This window comes from Mobula birostris, chromosome 1 (genome assembly GCF_030028105.1).
Source record: "Mobula birostris isolate sMobBir1 chromosome 1, sMobBir1.hap1, whole genome shotgun sequence".
NCBI classification, from domain to species: Eukaryota; Metazoa; Chordata; class Chondrichthyes; order Myliobatiformes; family Myliobatidae; genus Mobula; species Mobula birostris.
In genome coordinates this window covers 235,033,747-235,056,903 of record NC_092370.1, presented here as the reverse complement: position 1 = coordinate 235,056,903, position 23,157 = coordinate 235,033,747, and the positions used below count along the sequence as shown (strand labels likewise).

General features: G+C 45.7%; 1 protein-coding gene across 1 annotated transcript in view; it reads left to right on the top strand.

Moving 5' to 3' along the window:
- syndig1l (synapse differentiation inducing 1-like) overlaps nt 1-23,157 on the top strand; it is a 145,433-nt gene that overhangs the window by 43,242 nt on the left and 79,034 nt on the right. Inside the window, exon 2 of the mRNA XM_072240878.1 lies at nt 15,818-15,955. Coding sequence (XP_072096979.1) covers nt 15,818-15,955 — 138 coding nt within the window. The remainder of the gene's footprint in view (nt 1-15,817; nt 15,956-23,157) is intronic.

The window sequence follows — 23,157 nt, the reverse complement described above, 5'->3', positions numbered from 1 at the left end:
CCAGTTCATCCAGTCTTTCTTCATATGAAAGTCCTGCCATCCCAGGAATCAATCTGGTGAACCTTCTTTGTACTCCCTCGATGGCAAGGATGTCTTTCCTCTGATTAGGGGACCAAAACTGCACACAATACTCCAGGTGTGGTCTCACCAAGGCCTTGTACAACTGCAGTAGTACCTCCCTGCTCCTGTACTCGAATCCTCTCGCTATAAATGCCAGCATACCATTCGCCTTTTTCACCGCCTGCTGTACCTGCATGCCCACTTTCAATGACTGGTGTATAATGACACCCAGGTCTCATTGCACCTCCCCTTTTCCTAATCGGCCAGCATTCAGATAATAATCTGTTTTCCTATTTTTGCCACCAAAGTGGATAACTTCACATTTATCCACATTAAATTGCATCTGCCATGAATTTGCCCACTCACCCAACCTATCCAAGTCACCCTGCATCCTCTTAGCATCCTCCTCACAGCTAACACTGCCACCCAGCTTCGTGTCATCCGCAAACTTGGAGATGCTGCATTTAATTCCCTCATCCAAGTCATTAATATATATTGTAAACAACTGGGGTCCCAGCACTGAGCCTTGCGGTACCCCACTAGTCACCGCATGTGGGATGTGGGACTTTCGAGAGACTTTGAACTTTTTAACTGTGCCATGGCCTGCTCTTCATCAAGTTATGGTATTGTTGCACTGTTGTAACTATATGTTATAATTATGTGGTTTTTGTTAGTTTTTCAGTCATGGTCTGTCCTGTGTTTCTGTGATATCACACCAGAGGAACATTGCATTATTTCTTAATGCATGCATTACTAAATGACAATAAAAGAGGACTGCGTGTCCTCATAATCTAATTTGATGGGCCGTCAGGTGGCTGCAGGGGCTGATTCACATGAGACTGGGTGAAAAGAGGGCACCTGTGCGTGGCTTTGTTTAACATGGCAAGGCTGAAGCACAGGCAGCCACCGCATGGTCCTAAACAGATTGGGGTCAGGACCCAGAAACATGGAATTCACAATGACTGGAGAACCTTCACTGCTGCGGTCTTCCTCCACCTTCAGTGCCGTTGTGATGTGATGTCATCTTTGACCAGCTCCACCGTTGATATTTTAGTTGGATCACTCTCCGTCTGGAACTTCCCACTTGACCTTACCACCTTGGGTGACCCTACCAGGAGGTGAGCGCCAGATGACATCATTCTCAGAATCTCACGAACTCACAAGCCACTCCACCAAAACAAGGAGGCGATCCTTGGAGAATGTCCGCAGTACACTAATTGTGGCCTCAGCGGTGCTTTGTACAATTGCAACACTGCTTCCCCACTACCAACCCCGAACCATCTTGTAACAAAGGCCATATGCTGTAGCTGCCTGTTAACTTCATATGAGTCATGCATCTGGCACACCTAGATCCCTCAGTGCTTCATTCATCTGTGTTCTTTCTCTGAGGACAATTAGGGTTGTGTTAGAAGGTGGTCTTACTTACAATGCCTTACTTGATGAAAGAAAATTAAATGAGCAAATTGGCCTTATTCATCCGTGAGCTTCTTGGTGCTGGTGTCCATGTTGCTGTTGGCTTCTGTTTGACTTGATGCAGTCTCTGAGTGTAGGTTAGAGTGAATTGGTGCCAACATCCTGCACATTCACTCCCAGATCCATACAGTCTCCCAGCAGCCACCACAACAAATCCTAACATCATTCCCAGTGTTGCTATGACAACAGTGCAGGAGTTTCTGAAGCCTATGGAGAAATATATTCTGTTTCACACAATGCCATGGGACGTGGCACTGGGACAAACCGTGAAGGGTAAAAAATGAAATCTCAAAGTGAATCAAAATTATTTATTGTGCTTTAGAAGCTAGAAGCCTCAATAGGAAATCCAAACTTTTTGTCACAACTTCTGTTGCGAGTTCCCGTTGGTCCTGATCACTCACTGCCCAGTGTTTGCAGAATTAATGTTCTCTTGGCAAGCCTCGATCAAGTTATTGCTGAACTTTATGTTTTTGTTCACCATTGCCTTGTCCTCCTCCCTCTCTCAGCTCCACAACTCCCATCTCTCTGGATTAGCACCTTGCTCAGCATGGACAGTTTGGGCCAAAGGCCCCGTTACCATGCTGTATTGCTCCATGACTCCCTCTTCTTCAGCCCATCACCCCCTACTGGGGTGTAGGCCACTGACAGCAGCTCAACAGGGTCTTCTGTCCTGGTTTTTCAAGTTGTCCCCTGGTGTAGCCCATCCCATTGATGTATCCTTCCTCTCCCGGAGATGAGGTCCTTGGAGCTTCTATTGGTGTTCCTGTAGCTCTGAGTTTTTACAGGATGTGGTTGCTAGGCCCATGACCAACCCCACTCCTTTCGCAGTCGGGCTTGCGACCATCCGCGATGGAGTTGATCACTGCTCCTTGAGGGATTCTGACCTTCTGACTGTTCCCAATGTCACAGCGGTAGTGTCAAGTCAAAAAACTACCCTTGCCTTGGGAATGTCCAGCCAAAACCTCATTCCTTCCTTCAGACTGTTCTTAAAACCACTGCCTGCTCATCTTGGGCCATCACTGTGGCTCAGCACCACACTTTGGAAACACACAGGTGAAGTGCCTTGTGGGATGTTAAAGCAGCTATACAAATCCAGCATTCTTCATTCTGCAACCTGGTTGGTGTGGTGACTGTATAGTACCTCCAGGGAAGAAGTGGTAGAAACTGTGTCCTGGAAGTATCGAGCATAATTACACAGAAAGGGAGAACAGGCAAGCACTGGGTCCCTGACATTAAGCTGGAGCTGTGTCCTGAACCGGTAGTTTATAAGTGCTCAGGCATGGAGACCAGGTAATGGAGAGAGATCCTTCAATTCTGATGCTCATAGTGCTGTTATTTAATTGGTTGCTATGTGGGCGTTCCTATTTAATTCCAACAAGAGCTTTGCATCCAGTTTTCAAGAGGAAAAGATAATGGATGCTTACCAATTACAACTTAAAGCAAGTAATGAACCATCTGCACTGTGCCGTCGCACTACTTACACTGCAATTGAAATCATTCTGGACCATGAACGTTTCAAATCCAGCCCACTTGACTGTGGCTGGAATGGCGCGTAGGCTCCGGTAGCACGATCTCTCGCTTGCGTCCCACACTCTGCCCAGTTTGCCCTAGTCCCAGATCGTTCCGACTCTGACGCTTGTTGTCCTATCCAAGTTCAGTGCTCATCAGTGTGACCTGAGGAGAAAGAAGGAAAACGAGCATGCAGAATGAGGAGCACTGCGCTAATGCCATGGCAAGAAAGCCGGGCACACGTTGTTACACGAGGAGACCTCTACATGAGGCTTTGTGCAGGGCAGATTCTTAACTGAGGAAGTCAATGCCCAACAAATGGAGACACAGCAAACTGCATTTGCTGGAATCTGGAGCAACAAACAATCTGCTGGAAGAACTTAACAAGAATTTGGAAGGAAAGAAATATGCTCGGATTCCAGCCCTACTGCAGGACTGTAATGTTGACAGTTCAATTCCTCCCTCGAGTGCTGCTTGACCTTTTGTTTTCTTCCAGAAGATTGTCTGAGTGCCCAGCATATGTTGCAGAGAAACAATAATGATGCACGTAGGTTATACAACCCCTTATTTCACAGATATCATTTGATATGACCTTAGAGTTGAGATTTGGGATTGAGAAATGGAGGATCTCTGGGATTGACAAAGCAAGGATGTAATGCTGAGAGTTTATGAAGTGCTGGTAAGGCCTCACTTGGAGTATTGTGAGCAGTTTTTGGCCCCTTATCTAAGAAAGTATGTGCTGACATTGGAGAAGGTTCAAAGGAGGCTCATGAAAATAATTCCAGGATTGAAAGACATCATATGAGGTGCGTTTGATGGCTCTTTGACTCTCCTCACTGGAATTCAGAAGAATGAGGGGGGATCTCAATGAAATCTATCAAATATTAAAAATCCTCGATAGATTGGATGTGGATAGGATGTTTCCTTTGGTGGATGAGTCTAAGAGCAGAGGGCACAGCCTCAGAATAGAGGGACATCCATTTAGAACAGAGGTGAGGAATTTCTTTACCAGAGAGGGCTCAATCTGTGGAATTCATTGCCACAGACAACTATGGAGGCCATGTCATTGATTAGTCAGGATGTAAGTCCATATGATATAGGAGCAGAATAAGGCCATTTGGCCCACTGAGTCTGCTCTACCATTTCTATCCAATTTTCCTCTCAGCCTTCTCCCCATATCCCCACAGCTCGGCTGCAAAAGGAGGAGGGTTGGGCATGGAGCTAGCAACCCCATCCAATAAAAACCTAGAGCTATAGGAACACCAAAAGGAGCTCCAAAAACATGAAGGGATCCAGGGAATCCTAGCTACTATATCAAGAGTTACAAATCCAGAGAATAAAAGCCCTTTCGGCCTTCAAGTTATCTCAGAACTAAAGGGGCAAAGAAACCCTGCCATGGACAGTCTGAAGCCCGGCTGTGAAAGGAGAAGGGTTGGGCATAGGGCTTGCTATTCCATCCCATAAAAACCCAGAGCTATTGAAACACCAACAGAAGCTCCAAAGACCTCATCCCTGGAAGAGGAAGGACACACCAAGAAGATGGACTACACCTGGGAACAGCTTGAAAGGTGGCCCAGGACACAGGACTCTGGTGAGCTGCTGTCAGTGGCCTATGCCCCAGTAGGGGTGATGGCCTTAAGAGGATGAAGAAGAATGAGGCACAGGGATAAAAGTTTAGACTTTGATTATTATTCAGATAGATTTATATAATCAAGTGAACAAACTTTAAATTTACAATGTACTGTATATATTAAATAATAAATCTACTTTTTAATTTAAATATCCAGATGTAGTTAAAAGCATAAAGTAAAATAGTTCAAGAAATGTAGCAGATGTTGGAAACCTTGAGCAACACTTACAAAATACTGGAGCAACTCAGGACTAATGAAGGGTTTTTCTCCAACACTGAAAATTTATTAAGACCACAAGACCATAAGATATTGATGCAGAATTAGACCAATCAGCCCACTGACTGTGCACAACAATGGTTGATTTATTATACCTATCATCCCAATTCTTCAGTCTTCTTCCCATAATCGTTGACACCCTGACTAATCAAGAACCTATCAACCTTCTTTAAATATACGCAATGACTTGGCCTCCACAACCGTATGTGGTAATGAATTCTACCCTCTGGCTGAAGGAACTCCTCCTCATCTCTGTTCTAAAGGGACGTCCTTGTAAACTAAGGCTGTTCCCTCTTGTCCTAGACTCCCTCTCTATAGGAAACATCCTTTTCATGTCCACTCTATCTAGAGCTTTTAATATTTAATATTTCTGATTTTGCTCCCCATATAAAAATAGTCTACACCTTTATTCCTTCCACTAAAAAATACATGACTATGCATTTGCCTACATTGCATTCCATCTGCCAATTATTTGCCCTTTCTCTTAATCTAAGTCCTTCTGCAGACTTTCTGCTTCCTCAGTGCTACTTGCCTCTCTACCTATCATCGGATTGTACACTAACATGGCCACAAAGGCATCAATTCCATCATCAATATCATTGACATATAACGTGAAAAGAAGCGGTCCCAACACTGACTCTTGCAGAACACCGCTAGTCATCAGCAGCCAACCAACTTCTATCCATGCTGGTATCTTGCCTGAAATACATTGGATTCCTATCTTGTTTAGCAGCCTTATATTCCCCTCCGTAGATGCTGCCTGATTCTCAGAGCAGTTCCAGAACTTATCTTCTTAAACAACAGGAATTCTGCAGATGCTGGAAATTCAAGCAACACACATAAAAGTTGCTGGTGAACGCAGCAGGCCAGGCAGCATCTGTAGGAAGAGGTGCAGTCGATGTTTCAGGCCGAAGGGTCTCGGCCTGAAACGTCGACTGCACCTCTTCCTACTTATCTTCTTAAACAAGGCTGTAACACCATCAAATTTATGTGTTATCCACACTTGCTTTCCCTCCGTGGTGTAACAGTGAGGGGCCAGATGTGAAGTGCACCTGGACTTTCTCTCTAGTGACTCATTCTCTGCTCAGTGGTGAGTCCAGTGGTGGAGTGGTGATTCCAGTGATGACACCTCCTCACCTCTCGCCAGTCAGCTGGATTCTGTACAATACTCCAATTGCTCTGCATGCATCTAAAATAAAAAACAAATGCAACAGTTTGCAGGTGGGATGAAAGCCAAAAAGAAATTGAGAGGTATTCCAAGCCAACAGGTATCTGTCCTCTGCTGCCGCAGTCAAGTGAACTTCATAATGAGGTGACCACATTGCTGCCTCCTTCAGCAGGTCATCAGACTATCCTCAGATGAAGCAATCCCTTTCCATCCAATCCGATACTTTTGAGAATTCCCATACCAATCCAATAAATGTGGAGTTCCTGCTGGGAATATTTAGGTCACATGAGGAGACTATTGCTGACCCCAGTAGCAGCTTGAATGGAGGGATACTGGAGAGAGAAACATTTTTTTAAGCCAAATCTTCCTTATCCAGATAAGATAGAGGTTTAGGCTTTATAAAGCATTGGTCAGACTACACTTGGAGTATTGTAAACAGCGTTGAGCCCCCTATCTAAGAAACGATGTGGTGTCCCGGTAGCATAGTGGTCAGTGCAATGGTAATACAGGTTGGGTGTTTGGAGTTTGGATTTCAATTCTGCCAACATCTGTCAAGAGTTTGTATGTCCTTCCCATGACCATGTGGGTTTCCTTCCGGTGCTCCAGTTTCCTCCCACACTCAAAAGACTGGTTAGTAGGTTAATTGGTCACTTCGTTGTCCTGTGATTACCCTGTTGTTAAATAAGTGGGTTGCTGGGTGGTGCACCTTGCTGGGTTGGAAGGGCTTATTCCATGTTGTATCTCTAAATAAATGTGCTGGCATTGGACAGGGCCCAGAGGAGGTTCACTAGAAATATCCTGAAAGTGAAAGGGTTAACATATGAGCAGAATTTGATGACTCTGGGCCTGTCGTTGCTGGAGTTTAGAAGAACGAGGGGCGATCTCATTGAAACCTATCAAATATTGAAAGGCCTAGATAGAGCGGACATTGAGACAATGTTGGCCCAGAATACAAGGATGTCCCTTCAGAAGAGAGGTGAGGAGGAATTTCTTTAGCCAAAGGGTAGTAAATCTGTGGAATTCATTGCCTCAGACGGCTGCAGACACCATGTCATTGGGTATCCTGTTTTTAAGATGGAGGCTTTCAGGTTCTTGATTAATAAGAAAGTCAAGGGTTACGGGAAGAAGGCAGAAGAGTGGGGTTGAGGGGGGGATAATAAATCAGCTGTAATGGAAATAGCGGAGCAGACTCATAGGGCTAAATGACGTAATTCTGCTCCTATGTCTTATGGTCTAGGTGAGATCTAAAGTATGGCCCCACTTTCATTTTATTGAACCAGCTTTCCTGTCTAGCATTTTGTTTGCTTTTCTGGATAAATATGAAAAGACCTGGGGAATATCTACTCCCATCACCCTTTACAATGAATGACCTGGTGTTTACCGTATCGTGAATGCGGTCTTCGAGTAACCCAAGAGTATCAAAGGCAGAAGATCCTTTGGCATGCGAGACTGGCAGGAAGAGTAGCTTCTGATGTAGTAGAGATCACCACAGATATGACTTGCTTTGGCTGAAATAAACAACCCCATAGCCTCAGTTTGTAAGATCGGATGCAGCTGATACACTGAATGCCCAGTCCCAAAACCAGTTGTGCCCCTTCTCAAAATGAAACCTACTGAAAGGTCAAGATAGTGTAGATGTGAAGAGGATGCTTCAGTAGTCTGATAGTCTAGGATATAGGGCACAGCCTCAGAATAGAAAGACGTCCCTTTAGAACAGAGATGAGGAGGAATTTCTTTAACTAGAGACTTGTGAGTCATATGAGGAGCATTTGAAGGTTCTTGGGGTGTTATTGCAGGGGATTAGAAGAATGAGGGGAATCTCATTGAAACCATTGAGTACTGAAAGGCCTAGATAGAGTGGATGTGGAGAAGATGTTTTCTATAGTGGGGGGGGAGGGGGGAGTCTAAGACCAGAGAGCATAACCTCAGAATACAAGGATGTTCCTTCAGAAGAGAGATGGGGAAGAATTTCTTTAGCCAGAGGGTACTGGAATTCATTGCCACAGATGGCTGTGGAGGCCAAATTATTGGGTATATTTAAAGCAGAGGCTGATAATTTCTTGATTAGTAAGGGTGTCAAAGGTTATGGGGAGAGGACAGGAGAATGGGGTTGAGAGGGAAAATAAATTAGCCACAATCAAATTGGGAGCAGACCCAATGTGCTGAATAACTTAATTCTATTCTACGTCTCACAGTCCTTTGGTTACAATACCAGCATCTACCCAACAATGTGGAAAATTACCTTGTTTTACAAAATGCAGGACAAATCCAATCCAGCTAATTATTACCCACCCACTCTACTCTCAATAATGAGCTAGGCAATGGAAATTACTGTCGAGAGTGCTGTTGCTGTTACTCAGCAGCAAACTGCGAGGCAAAGGCCAGGAACGCCCAACCCAGATCTCATCAGAACCTAGACTCAAAAATGGATCAGCATAATTTCATTCAATGGTGGAGTATTCTCAGGAACAGTTTGTAAGATCTCGGATGGCAAGGCCTTGTCTTCCCATCTAAATATGTGCCTGAATTTGTCCAGCTATTTAAAATATACCGCTTTAATATGTGTCAACTCTTCCATCATCACTGGTAAAGTCTCCACTACTCATGAAACACCTTACCAGGGGTGAAGGTGGAAGCAGACACATTAGGGACACTTAAGAAGCTCTCAGCATGTGGATGATAGACAAATGCAGGAGGGAAGGGATAGATTGACCTTAGAGTTGGTTAAAAGGTCAGCACAAGATAGTGGGCAAGAGCCTCAGTGTTCTTTGTTCCATGTTCTGTGTACTGTCTGCGGCTGCATGTCACATATTCTACACTTGCATAAGTATTTTTTATCACATAATCTCAATAATTTATGAGGGGATGTGGGGATGTGGGGGGTGCAGAGTAGCCTATTCCTCCTGCAAATTCCAACGTCCATCATTCTCATCCACATGTGCGTGAGACAGGACTGACTTGGTGCATGGTCAACACAGCACTGACAGCATGGGTAAAGAGTATTGACCCTTGTTGACAGCTCAGATGAGAATTCCCATGAGGCCAGGTAGTTCTAGGTGCTTTGAGTGCTGCTCCAATAAGGTTTGTTGTTCAAGCCATATGACACAGACCTGAATGGAGAAGAGCTCATAACAGACGGATGCTGGTGCTGGTGGTGGGGTCAAGGAGAGGAAGCTCATTGAAAGGCCTGGTTACAGTAGACATTGAGAAGATCATCAGTAGGAGAGTCTAGGACCTGAGGGCAGAGACTCAGAATAAAGGAATGTCCCATTAAAAGTGAGATGAGGAGGAATTTCTTCAGCCAGAGGATGAAAGGGGTGGCATGTTGGCGTAGTGGTTAGCACAGCGCTTTACAGTATCTGTGACCTGGGTTCAATTCCCACCATTGCCTGTAAGGAGTTTGTACATCTTTCCCATGACTGCGTGGGTTTCTTCCCACAGTCCAAAGACATGCCGGTTGGTGGGCTAATTGGTCACTGTAAATTCTCCTGTGGTTAGTCTGGGATTAAATCCGGAGACCACTAGGCAGCATGGCTCGAAGGGCTGGAAGGGTCTATTCCACACCGTATCTCAATAAATAAATAAATAAGATGGATCTATGGAATTAATGCCACTGATAGCTGTGGAAGCTAAATCATTGGGTTTATTTTGGGCAGAGATTGTTAGGTTCTTCGTTGGTAAGGGGATTAAGGGTTATAAACAAAAGGCAGGAAAATGGGTTTGAAAACCTATCACTCATGATTGAATGGTGGAGCAGACCCAATGGGTTGAAAAGCCTAATTCTGTTCCTTTGACTTATGCTTTTATAACATCTGCAATGGACAGCCTTCTCATCCAACGTGCAACATGAATCAGTACTGTGATTTTATATACACCACTGGGCTCCAGGATAGCTCCAGTCCTGTGTTATAAGACCCCTGGATGGATCTCTTGTACATTGGTTGCAAACAACTAATCTGGTTCCTCCAGACGGTCCTAAAGAATATAAAGTGTTAACTTGGTTCAGTTGCTTTGCTTTGAAAGATAAAAAGATTAAAGATTAGCTTTATTTGACACCAGAACATCGAAGTGTACAGTTAGGTGTGTTGTTCCGTCATTGACCAACGCACTCCGAGGATGTGCTGGTGACAGTCCACAATGATTCCAGCACCAACATAGCATGCCCACAACTTACTAACCCTAACCTGTACATCTTTGGAATCTGGAAAGAGTCCGGAGTACCCGGAAGAAACCCATGTGGTGATGGGGAGAATGTACAAACTCTTTAAGACAGCAGTGGGAATTAGTCCCTGGCCAGTGTTCACTGGCACTGTAAAGTGTTACACTAGCTGCTATGTTACCATGCTGCCCTTTCAAAGAGTTATTGGACTTGGTCAATCCTTCAAAGATATTGAACTGAATTGAATTGACTTTATTTCTTACATCCTTCACATACATGAGGAGTAAAAATCTTTAATTAATATCGCAATCAATAAAAACAGAAAGTGATCAAACTTTTAAGCAACACACATAAAAGTTGCTGGTGAACGCAGCAGGCCAGGCAGCATCTCTAGGAAGAGGTGCAGTCGACATTTCGGGCTGAGAGTCAGGACGAAGGGTCTTTGCCCAAAACGTCAACTGTACCTCTTCCTAGAGATGCTGCCTGGCCTGCTGCATTCACCGGCAATTTTTATGTGTGTTGCTTGAAATCCCAGCATCTGCAGATTTCCTCGTGTTTGAGTGATCAAACTTTTGACTGGTTAGGCCGCACCCACAGACAGAAATTAGTGTGAATGTTTCAAATTGCTGACACTAGGTCAGAACTAGAAAAGATGAGGGAAGTGACAATGCAGAGGCAGGCCAATAGGAGAAAAGAAAAATGGGAAAGGTTGCTGTTTTCCCACTTCTGTCATTTGCCTGCAGACCTTGGTTCTCCAAATAGTTACCCAATTCTTGTATGAGGCCATAAAAGTAGATACGTTAGGGTGATTTCAGAAGGCATATGGTCTGTTAGCCTGCATTAATTGGGGGACTGAGCCATGAGCTAATGTTGCAGCTCTGTAAAATTCTGATTAGACCACTCTTGGAGTATTGTGTTCAGTTCTGGCAGCCTAGTATAGGAAGGGTGTTGAAGCTTCAGAGAGAGTGCAGAGGGGATTTACCGGAACTCTGCCTGGATTAGAGGGCATATCTTATGATGAAAGGTTGGGCAAGTTAGGGCTTCTGTTCTTGGAGTGAAGGAGGATGAGAGGTGACTTGAAAGAGGTGTATAGGATGATAAGAGGCATAGATGGAGTGCCTTTTTCCCAGGGTGGAAATGGCTAATATGAGGAGGTGTAATTTTAAGGCGATTGGAAGAAAGGTGATTAAGAGGTATGTCAGAGGTAAGTATTTTTACACAATAAGTTGTGGGTGTGTTGAAATCACTGCCAGGGGTGCTGGTAGAGATGGACACATTAGGAAGATTTAAGAGTCTCTTAGCACACGGTTGATAGGAAAATGGAGGGTTATGTGGGAGGGAGGGATTAGATTGATCTTGGAGTAGGTAAAAGGTCAGATCACATCGTGGGCCAAAGTGCCTGTACTGTTCTGTACTGTTTTATGTTCTAAAGTAGGTACGCTATCTCTATCTCACCAAACCTGTCTTTCAAGAGAGCATTCTGGATTATAACCAATTGCTTTTATTGTCACTGGGGACTTTAATCATTGCAACCTACATACCGTGCTTCAAAGATTTTACCAAAATGTAAAATGCACCACAAGGGGAAATAAAACCTCAGATCATGTCTACACAAATGTGGCTGATGCTTACAAAGCCACTGCCCTCCCCCACCTGGGACAGTCCGACCATCTTTCAGTGTTTCTGCTCCCCAAGTATAGCCCGGTCAGTAAACGTGTGAAACCCACAATGAAGACTATTAAGATCTGGCTGGAGGGTGCTGACTCTGCTCTTCAGCACCAATTCCAGCACACAGACTGGAGCGCGTTTGCTGCCCATGCCACCACAGACTCTCAGATTAACATTGATTTATATACCAGCTCTGTCCTTGAGCACATCAACAAGTGTGTAGATAGAGTGACATCACAAAGACAAATAAAAGTTTTCCCCAATCAGAAACCATGGATGAACAGAGAAGTTCACCTCCTGCTCAAAGCCAGATATTCAGCCTTCAGGTCTGGAGACTGGGAGGCTTACAGCTCAGCCAGGGCCAACCTGAGGAGGGGAATCCCTCAGGCTAAACACATATACAAACAGAGAAACGAGGAGCATTTCAACTCCTCGGACCCCCGGTGCATGTGGCATGTCATACAGGTCATTACAGACTTCAAACCAGCTAGTACTCTGCCCCCTTCCAGCTCTGCTTCCCTCCCTGATGAGCTTAATTACTTCTACGCTTGCTTTGACCGAGAGAACAAGGAGGTCACCCTCAAAGCGGATCTCCCACCTGGTGAACGGCCGCTCTCACTTTCCACCTCCGATGTTTGCGCCACCCTAAGCAGGGTGAATGTACGGAAGGCAGCTGGTCCAGATGGAATACCTGGTCATGTGCTCAGAGTCTGTGCAGGGCAGTTGGCCAGGGTCTTCACGGACATTTTCAAACTGTCCCTGGCCCAGGCAGTTGTCCCCACAGGCTTCAAGATCGCCACCATCATGCCAGTGCCGAAACATTCCACTACCACTGGCCTGAATGACTTCCGCCCAGTTGCACTCACCCCCATCAATGCAAAGTGCTTTGAGAGACTGATTCTATTGCATCTGAAATCCTGTTTGCTCACTACCCTAGACCCCCATCAATTTGCCTATCGCACCAACATGTCAACAGAGGACACCATCTCCATGGCACTTCACTCTGCCCTGACCCACATGGACAGCCCCAACTCTTACGTCAGAATGTTGTTCATTGACTTTAGTTCAGCATTTAATACTGTGATCCCCTCCAAGCTGACTGCCAAACTTCGCCAGCTTGGTATCAGCTCATCCCTCTGCAATTGGACCTTGGACTTTCTGACTAACAGACCCCAGTCAATTAAGTTAGACGACCTCTCCTCCGCCACTCTCACCCTGAACACCGGCGTGCCTCAAGGCTGTGTGCTGAGCCCTCTTCTGTACTCCCTTTTCACCTATGACTGCGTTCCTGTACATGGTTCTAACTCCATAATCAAGTTCGCAGATGACACCACGGTGGTTGGCCTGATCAGAGGGGGTGACGAGATGGCCTACAGGGATGAGGTCCAGCACCTGGCCACGTGGTGTGCCGACAACCTGCCCTTAACACCCAGAAGACCGAGGAGATCATTGTGGACTTCAGGCATGCTAGGAGCCACACTCAAGTCCCCATCTACGTCAACGGAGCTGTAGTGGAGCATGTATCAAGCTTCAAATTCCTTGGTGTCCACATTTCTGAGGATCTCACCTGATCCCTGAACTCCTCCATCCTGATCAAAACGGCACAACAGCGCCTTTATTTCCTGTGGAGCATCAAGAAAGCTCACCTCTGTCCCAGGATACTGACGGACTTTTACCGCTGTACCATTGAGAGCATACTCACCAACTGCATCTCAGTGTGGTATGGCAATTGTCCCGTATCAGACCACAAAGCACTCCAGCGTGTGGTGAATACTGCCCAGCCGTTTATCGGCACCCAATTGCCCACCATTGAGAACATCTACCATAAACGCTGCCTGGGCAGGGCAAAAAGCATTATCAAGGATGCATCTCACCCTAACCATGGACTTTTCACTCTCCTCCCATCCGGTAGGCGCTACAGGAGCCTCCACTCCCACACCAGCAGGCACAGGAAGAGCTTCTTCCCTGAGGCTGCGACCCCGCTGAACCTTACATCACAGCGCTAAGCAGTACTGCACCCCTATTGGACTGTCTCAGTACTTTTATATTTGTGTGCTGTAGCACTTACTTTTTATTCGCAGTTATTTTGTAAATACACTATTCTTTGCATTTCTGGTCAGATGCTAACAGTATTTCATTGGCTTTGTATCTGTACTCGGCACAATGACAATAAAGTTGAATCTAATCTAATCGAATAACCTGTCAAATGTCTGGTTCTGATTTTCAGTATAAAGACAGAGAACCACCCATGGTGCCAAGACAAACACTCACTCTCTCACTGACACAGGACCAGCTAGACACGCAGACACAAGCACCAGAGGCAGGACCTCACTCTCTCACAGATACAGGACCAGCTAGACACGCAGACACACGCACTGGAGACGGGTACTCGCTCTCTCACAGACACAGGACCAGCTAGACACGCAGACACACGCACCGGAGACGGGTACTCGCTCTCTCACAGACACAGGACCAGCTAGACACGCAGACACACGCACCGGAGACGGGTACTCGCTCTCTCACAGACACAGGACCAGCTAGACACGCAGACACACGCACCGGAGACGGGTACTCGCTCTCTCACAGACACAGGACCAGCTAGACACGCAGACACACGCACCGGAGGCGGGTACTCGCTCTCTCACAGACACAGGACCAGCTAGACACGCAGACACACGCACCGGAGGCGGGTACTCGCTCTCTCACAGACACAGGACCAGCTAGACACGCAGACACACGCACCGGAGGCGGGTACTCGCTCTCTCACAGACACAGGACCAGCTAGACACGCAGACACACGCACCGGAGGCGGGTACTCGCTCTCTCACAGACACAGGACCAGCTAGACACGCAGACACACGCACCGGAGGCGGGTACTCGCTCTCTCACAGACACAGGACCAGCTAGACACGCAGACACACGCACCGGAGGCGGGTACTCGCTCTCTCACAGACACAGGACCAGCTAGACACGCAGACACACGCACCGGAGGCGGGTACTCGCTCTCTCACAGACACAGGACCAGCTAGACACGCAGACACACGCACCGGAGGCGGGTACTCGCTCTCTCACAGACACAGGACCAGGTAGACACGCAGACACACGCACTGGAGGCGGGTACTCGCTCTCTCACAGACACAGAACCAGGTAGACACGCAGACACACGCACCGGCACCCAGAGTTAAGTGTGCCTGTATGCCTGTGGCTCAATGGCCCAGGAGAGATGTTGCCTCACCACACCAGAGAACGAGGTCCACTCGTGCCTGTGTGGAGTTCCAATGTTCTCCAGCAACTGTGTGGTTTACTCTGGCTGTTGCAGTTTCCTCCCACATCCAAAGATGTATCGCTCGGCTGGTTAATTGTCAAAGTCAGGGTCACTTTACTATCGAAGTGTGTATACAACATGCACCCATATACTAGCTTGAGATTCATTTTCTTGCAGCCCCTTAACTGGCCATTGTAAACTGGCCCTAGTGTGTGGATGAGTGGCAGAACCTGGTGAAAGTTAACACAAATTTGGGGGGAATAAAATTATTGGTGATAAATAGAGCATTACCGTAAAAGGTTGGTTAATGGTCAGCACAGGCTCAGTGGGCCGAAGGGCCTGTATCCCTCTTTGACTCTCTGTCACTGACAGATGAAGGCTCTGTTACAACTGCACCAAAACAATTTCACTCTCTCTCTTCTGAAAGCCTATGACTGCTGTTTTCTTCCCTGACAACATTTCTCCTGTGTGATGTGATGAGATTACAGGGTTTTTTCTTCTCTCTAATGACTTCAGTAATTCAGTTTTTATCTACTTGTTCACCATTAATGAAACCAGTGCTGTTTTGCTGCTAATCGACTCTATCATTCTTCTCATGCTCTCCCCAGAGTGACTGCTCGAGTGACAGTGACAGCGAGGACAACTTCATAACCATCCCTCCGCGGGACCATCTGGGCCTGGCCATCTTCTCCATGTTGTGTTGCTTCTGGCCTCTCGGCATCGCCGCTTTCTACTTCTCTCAAGGGGTAAGGCTTACTCTGTTTTCACCTGACCCTGGAACACTCCGACCTGACTTATGTTCTTTGTGTGTGTGTGTGTGTGTGTGTGTGGAAAAGAATTGGTAAGTGTCTACTGGTATATGTGTGTGGCAAAAAGACAGAAAAGGTTGGAGGGAGATGGTCCAGGCGTGGGTTGATAGAACTAGGCAAAATAACTGTTCAGCATGGACTAGGTGAGGTGAAGGACCTATTCTGTGCTGTAGTGTTCTACGACTCTTTAAGTATTAGATGTGCACATGTATATAAGCAGGTGTGTGTGTATGACAGTAGATATGAACAGGACTGTGAGCATGTGTGTGAACTGCCATGTGTGCATGTGCATGTGATAGATTATAGATATCTATGCATGTGTGGGATTTGGTTCATTTGCAAGAAAGGATAGAGTGTGTGTGTCTCTGTGTGTGTGTGTATACATCTAATCTGCCATTTGTCAAATGTGATGAGTTTCACAGGATGTGTTTCTGAATTGTGAACATAGGGCCAGGGAATGGAAGGAATGACCTCTCACGTGAGAGAAGAAGGCTCCTACTTCCTCAGGACTTTTCCCAGCCCCTTTGACATAAGGAAGGGCTTCCTCTGGAATAGAGTGTTCAGCCCAGTATCAGTGAGTCAGAAGTCCCACCCCAGAGGCTAGGACATTAAATCCATGCAGGTGCCCCAGTGAGCACCAAAGCAATCTCATTCAAACATGACTTTAAGTAAAGCCTCCTGCTGATCTCTCAGCCAATGTACATTGTCCAAAAACATCAATTTGAGGAAGTGCAAGCAAACTCTTCCTATTGCCTAGGCCAACACTCATCCCTCCACTAAGTATTCATAAAAAGCACCATAGTCCATCTGGCTGATATCAAGCTGTTGTTTCAAGGAACTTATGGCAAAACTTCAACATGACATGAATTATTCTCAGTAGCAGTGTTTCTGAAGCACTTGGGAAGTTTAGAAAATGAAAGACACTGTCTAAATGTAGGTCATCTTTTCAGTATGTGATAGGAAAGTAAGCATTGCCGATGCATCATGCTTTTGGTGAGACAGTGAGCTATATTCTGAGCAACAGTGATTGTCTCACAAGTCCAGTATCCCAGAGGCTAGGACTGGATTGTACATTCAAATGCCTTAGTGTGTTGGATTTATCACTGATGTGTTGACATCATAATTTTAATAAATAAATGTCTTCAGGAGAGCTACTGGAGGAGGAAGGACAAATATGGATGTACAGGCACTGCCATATGAGGGAAGAGATGCTGGTCCCAAGCAATGTTCCCTCTAATTTGTAATGACCACGGTGCAATTTTGTTGCCCAGGAACAACAACATGGGTGCATTGAATAATTTCTTCAATAAAGACAGTTTGAGTAAGCCAGTTGTAAAATCTGCAGACAGATCGTTGCAAACCCCACGTTGTCAACACCGCCCGCATCAGAAACCAGAAAAGGAAATGTGATTGGGTACGATCGTGAAATATACTTAACATGCCAGCGAGGTAGAGAGTCACAACTTCTTCTGTGCACTTTAAGTTCCCTTGTGCGCTGGTAGCAAAAGGCGTGTGCACATGCACATGCGCACACCTTAAAGGGAACATTGGTCGCTAGATACCACGGCAGTGTGATAAACATTCAGTCGCACAGCTGACAGTGAGGTTAGTCAGAGCACTTCCCGACTAGTGAGACTCAAAAAGGAGAAATCAGTGACTGCATGGAGAACAGATAAGGCAGCATGCTCCCAGCAGAAAGTGAAGTCCACCTCGCCACTATTTTGTGCAGTTATGGCACCACATTATAGGAAAGATTTGGAAGCTTCAGAGAGGGCACAGGGGAGATTCACCAAGATGCTGCCTGGACTAGAGAGCATGTGTCCTGAGGGTAGGTTGAACAAGCTAGGGCCTTTTCTTCTGAGCAAAGGAGGACCAGAGGTGACTTGCTAGAGGTGTAAAAAATGATAAGAGGCATAGATCGAGTGGACAGACAGAGACTTTTCCCAGAGCGGAAGTGGCTAATACAAGGGGACATAATTTTAGGGTGATTGGAGGAAAGTGTAGGGGGATATCGGGGTAAGTTTTTTGTAGAGAGGGTGGTAGATGATTGGAACACCCTGCCAGGGCTGGTGGTAGAGGCAGATACATTAGGGACATTCAAGAAACTCTTCAGTAGGTACATGGATGAAAATAAAATGGAGCGTTATGTGGAAGGGAAGGAGTGAATCTCAGAGTAGATTAATACAATATTATGGGCTGAAGGGCCTGTACTATGCTGAAATGTTCTACATTAGTAGGAGCAAGCCAAAACTTAGGAGAAGAAATCATGTGATAAGACTAGGGAAGTGAAAGGGAGTGGCTGATGGCCAACATAATACTAGAAAATCAGGCCTGGGAGAATATTTGATTTCCCTAATCCCACTTATCCGCAGTATCGATCATCCAAGCTGCCTTTTGGTCCTTTGTACTGTTGTCACTCCAAGCTCTCTTTGAAGACTCTTTGAAAGACACGGTTATGATTACAGCTTTGAATAGGCCACTGTGAAGCACTTGCATTTATTCTTGCGTTAAGGAGTCCTCATAAATGTAAGCTACTAACAGAGGGTGATGGCTGGGGAGTAGAAGGAACTCCCCTCCAGACATAGCCTGAGTTACAGAACCCAGCTGTATCTGTTGCCTGTAATGGATGTTTCCCAAGCTCATTGCCGCTGGATTGGAATGATTTGGGGTAACAGTAGAAATTCTGTTCTGGTCACCAGCAGAACGACTAATACAAGGGTATTAGCCATTTGGCCCATAATGTTGTGTCAATATTGTTTCCTGATCAGTTGGGGCATCAAAGAATATGGCAAGAAGGCAGGTGTATGGGGTTGAGTGGGATCCAGGATCAGCCATGATGGAATGGCGGAGCAGACTCGATGGGCTGAATAGCCTAATTCTGGTCCTATGTCTTATGGTCTTATGGCCTTAATATTTAAACTTACTCTAAGATCAATCTAATCCTACTCTCCAATGTAGCCCATAACCCTCCATTTTCCTTTCATCCATGTTCCCATCTAAGAGTCTGTTTACTGTTTAACGTATTCACCTCTACCACCCACCCTTAGCAGTGTGTTCCAGACACCTGCCAGTCTGTGTAAAATACATACGTACCTCTGATATCTCCCCAAAATTTCTCTCCTCGCTTCGGGTGTTAGCCATTGCCACCATGGGGAAAAGGTAATGGCTGTCCATTCTCTTTGTGGCTCTTATAATCTTCTACACCTCCATCAAATCTCTTCTCATCCTCCTTCACTCCAAAGAGAAAAGTCTGAGCTTGCTCAACCTTTCCTCGAAAGACATGGTCACTAATTCTGGGAGCTTCCTGATAAACCTCCTCTGCAAGAACTCACACTTCAAAAAAGAACTGTTCTCCCTTCCACCTTGTTATGAGGTCTCTTATAATTACCAACTCTTCTGAGAGGAGAGAACCATCTGTGGGATCAGACCAGAAAGTTGTAAAGGAGTTCTCCTCTTTCCTCCTCATTGTGCCTCCACGTAGAAAGATGTAATTGCATCGACAACTTTTACAAATTGTCCTACCGACTTTAAAGATTTGTCTGCACATGTGCTCAGACCTGTCTGTTCCCGCACTTCCATTACTGCACTCCAATTCAATTCCTGTGACCACTCCTTGTCCCCGTAACAAAATGCAGTCCTTCATCCTTCGCTGTATTAAATTTTATGTGGCATCTGTCAGAGCAATTCACCAGTCTGTCTACACGCTCCTGATGCTTGGTGCTAATCCTTCTCACTGCGACTTCCATGTGAGGGAGTTGGATGTGTGGGAGAGTGAAAATCACAGAAGAAAACTGGCATCATGCACCGTACAACTTCCAATTACAACAGGAACAGTTTACTGGAGAGGACAGCTGCCAGCCCAGGGCCAAAGGAGATAGTGAATATCAGGAGTTTTTATCTTTAAACCATAGGGATGCTTGACTACAATAAATATTAAGTATTCATTAACTAGGGTAACTGTGAAATATATTTTAAAATGCTTGCATATACTGTACTGATTTGTGTTCAATATGACTGCAAGGCTGAACTGTCAAAGCACTGCTTCATCTGATTTCATTCCTACCAATTTGTTAAATGAAATCAATAAACTCTCATTGTAATGTACAAGATAATTTCTGTTAAATGTATTACAGAAATCAATGTTCTTCTAGCAAAATAAGAAATTAACTGAATATCTGGGTAACTTTACAAATGAAAGTTTGTTTCTTAGCAACTTCATGCTCGAAAAGGAATCCAAGGATCTCAGTAGAATGTTTAATATGGTAGGGGATAACTTTAAGGTGATCGGAGGAAAGTACAGCACTGTGCAAAAATCTGCGTCACATATATATCCCAGGGTGCCTAAGGCTCTAGCACAGTACTGTATTTGTTTTATGGTTTTATGGTGGAGCGGAAAGTGAGTTTGTAAATCTGGTGGGAGCAATGAACGTTGGGAATGGCAAGGGCGGGAGGGGTGTGGGACGGATGTCAGAGAAGGAGGTCAGGGTGGGGAGGGGTGCCGTGGGTGCAGATACATGCAATGTTATTCGATTGTAAACAATTGGTTTATTGACCATTACAGAATGTCTCGCTGGTGCTTCCTGCTCCCTCCCCTTTTTCCCAACCATGATTCCCTTCCCACTCTCAGTCCACAATGGAGACTTGTATCAGAATCTAGCTTATCATCACTCATATGTCATGATTTTTATTTGTGGCAACAGTTCAGTGCAATATATAAAATTACTACAATACCATGCAAATATCTTAGACTCACTAGCTATATACTTTTGTACAGTCCTGTACAGTGCGATCACTCCAGTTGAATTTGATGTTCTCCTAAGGGATTGTCTCCAGGATGTTGGAGTGGATTCTCTTAATGGGGAATGGCTGTGCGTGACTTTGTTTGACGTGGGGAGGCTGACACACGGATAGCCCCCGCACAGTCCTTGACTGATCTAGGTCAGGGTCCAGTGGCAAGGAAGGCAATACACTGAGGACCCTTCACTGCTACAGCCTTCCAAGCTCAAGATCAAGTTCAGGTTTATCGTCATCTGACTGTACACATATACAACCAAATGAAACAATGTTCCTCCAGACCATGGTGCGCCCACAAAACATACATCATACACAGCACATAAACCAAAACAGTAACATTATAAAATAGAAGTCAAATTGCATGTAGTGCACAGCACAGGTAAACAGTAACAACTTGCTCTCCTAATGACAAGACCTCGGTGGTGGCAAGGTATTCATTAGTCTCACAGTCTGAGGGAAGAAGCTGTTGCCCAGTCTGCCTTATGGACCTGGCTCAAAGGGATTGTGGGATGGGTAGTAACCTCAACAATGCTTTGGGCCCTTCATATGCAATACTTCCGGTAAATGTCACACATGGGTGGGGAGGGATACCCCGATGATCCTCTCAGTGGTTTTTCCTGCCCTCTGTGGGGTCTTGCAATCCAATGCCTTGCAGCTTCCACACCACACAATGACATAGCCAGGCAGGACATTCTCCTTGGTGCTCCTGCGGAAATCTGTTAGAATGGGGGTGGGGAGCCTTGCATGTCTCCATCTCCTCAGAAAGTGTAGACACTGCTGTGCCTTCTTGACTATTGAGCAGGAGATGTGGGTTCAGGTGAGATAGTGTATCATGCACATACCAAGGAACTTTGTGCACTTCAATCTCTCCGTGGCAGAGCCATTGATATGCAATGGGGAGTGGTTGACTTGTGCCTTCCGGAAGTCCACAATCAACTCTTTTGTCTTGTCCACAATGAGACCCGTGTTATTGTTCTCACTCCAATCAACAAGCCTCTTGACCTCCTGTCTGTATGCTGGCTCATCATTGTTGCTGATGAGTGAACTTGATGATGCAGTTTCAAAGGTTTCAAAGGTACATTTAATGTCAGAGAAATGTATACAATATACATCCTAAAATGCTTTTACTTCACAACCATCAACAAAAACAGAGTGTCCCCAAAGAATGAAGTTAAATGTTAGAACCCCAAAGTCCCCCTCAGCTCCCCTCCCTCCTTCGTGTAAGTAGAAGCAAAATTAACAATCCCCCTCCCCCACCAGCAAAAAAAAAGCATTGGCAGCCACTACCGAGCACTCAAGCATGCAGCAAAGCAACAGCAAAGACACAGACTTGCAGTACTCCAAAGACTACTCATTCACCCAGTATTCGACATACTGCAGTCTCCCTCTTTCCCTAATAAGGGAGAAAGAGATGTCTCCGTTTCACAGTGAGAGAGGAGACATAACAAATAAATCATTGGTTTACAATGTTAAAAGTCTGTTGCATCACTTTTTCTGAGCTCTGTGCCCAAAGATTTCGGGTTTCTGGGCACACAGCCATAGATCTTCCATCTCCCATGAAACACCAATCTCCTTCCGGGACACTGACCTTTGATCCCCCCCGTCAATAGAGCCATGAGATCTCAGACCTCCGAAGGGAGCTAAGCTCTTCGGCCGCATCCTTGGCATGTCGAATAACGGCTAGTCGTGAAACCCCAAGAGCGGGTCCCGCTCCTGCAAAGAACCGGTCTGAGCTGAATCTGGCAGTGCAGCTGTGAGTTGGCAATATGAACGGCAGCAAGTCCTGGGGGAGATACCAAAGCTCAATGTGATGGAGCTTGAGACATTGCTGTCAACTCGGACTGAGTGAGGTCTTTCCATCAAGAAATCCAAGACCCAGTTACAGAGAAGGGTGTTAAGTCCCAATGAGGACAGTTTGCCCACCAGCCTCTGATCATGTTAAACACCGAGATGAAGCCAATGAATAACATCCTGACGTATGAAGCATCATCTTTTAGGTGGGGCAGGATGGAGTGGAGGGCCATCAGTGGGCCATCAGTGGGCCAGTGTGAGCAGTAGGCAAACTGGAAAGCTGTAAGATGAGATTTTATACAATCCATTACTAGCTGCTCAACGCACTTCATTGTTGTAAAGTCAGTGCCACCAGGTGATAATTGTGTAGACCAGTTACCATCACTCTGTTGGAACCTGAATTGATGGTGGCTGCCTTGAATACTGCAGGGATTGTGTCAGTGATATTAAAGATGGTCATTAAGTCCTCTGTTAGCTGGGTCCCTGAGCACCTGATCAGGTATGTTGTCTGGTTCCGCAGCTTTGTGTGGGTTCTTCCTCATCTCAGCTGCAGC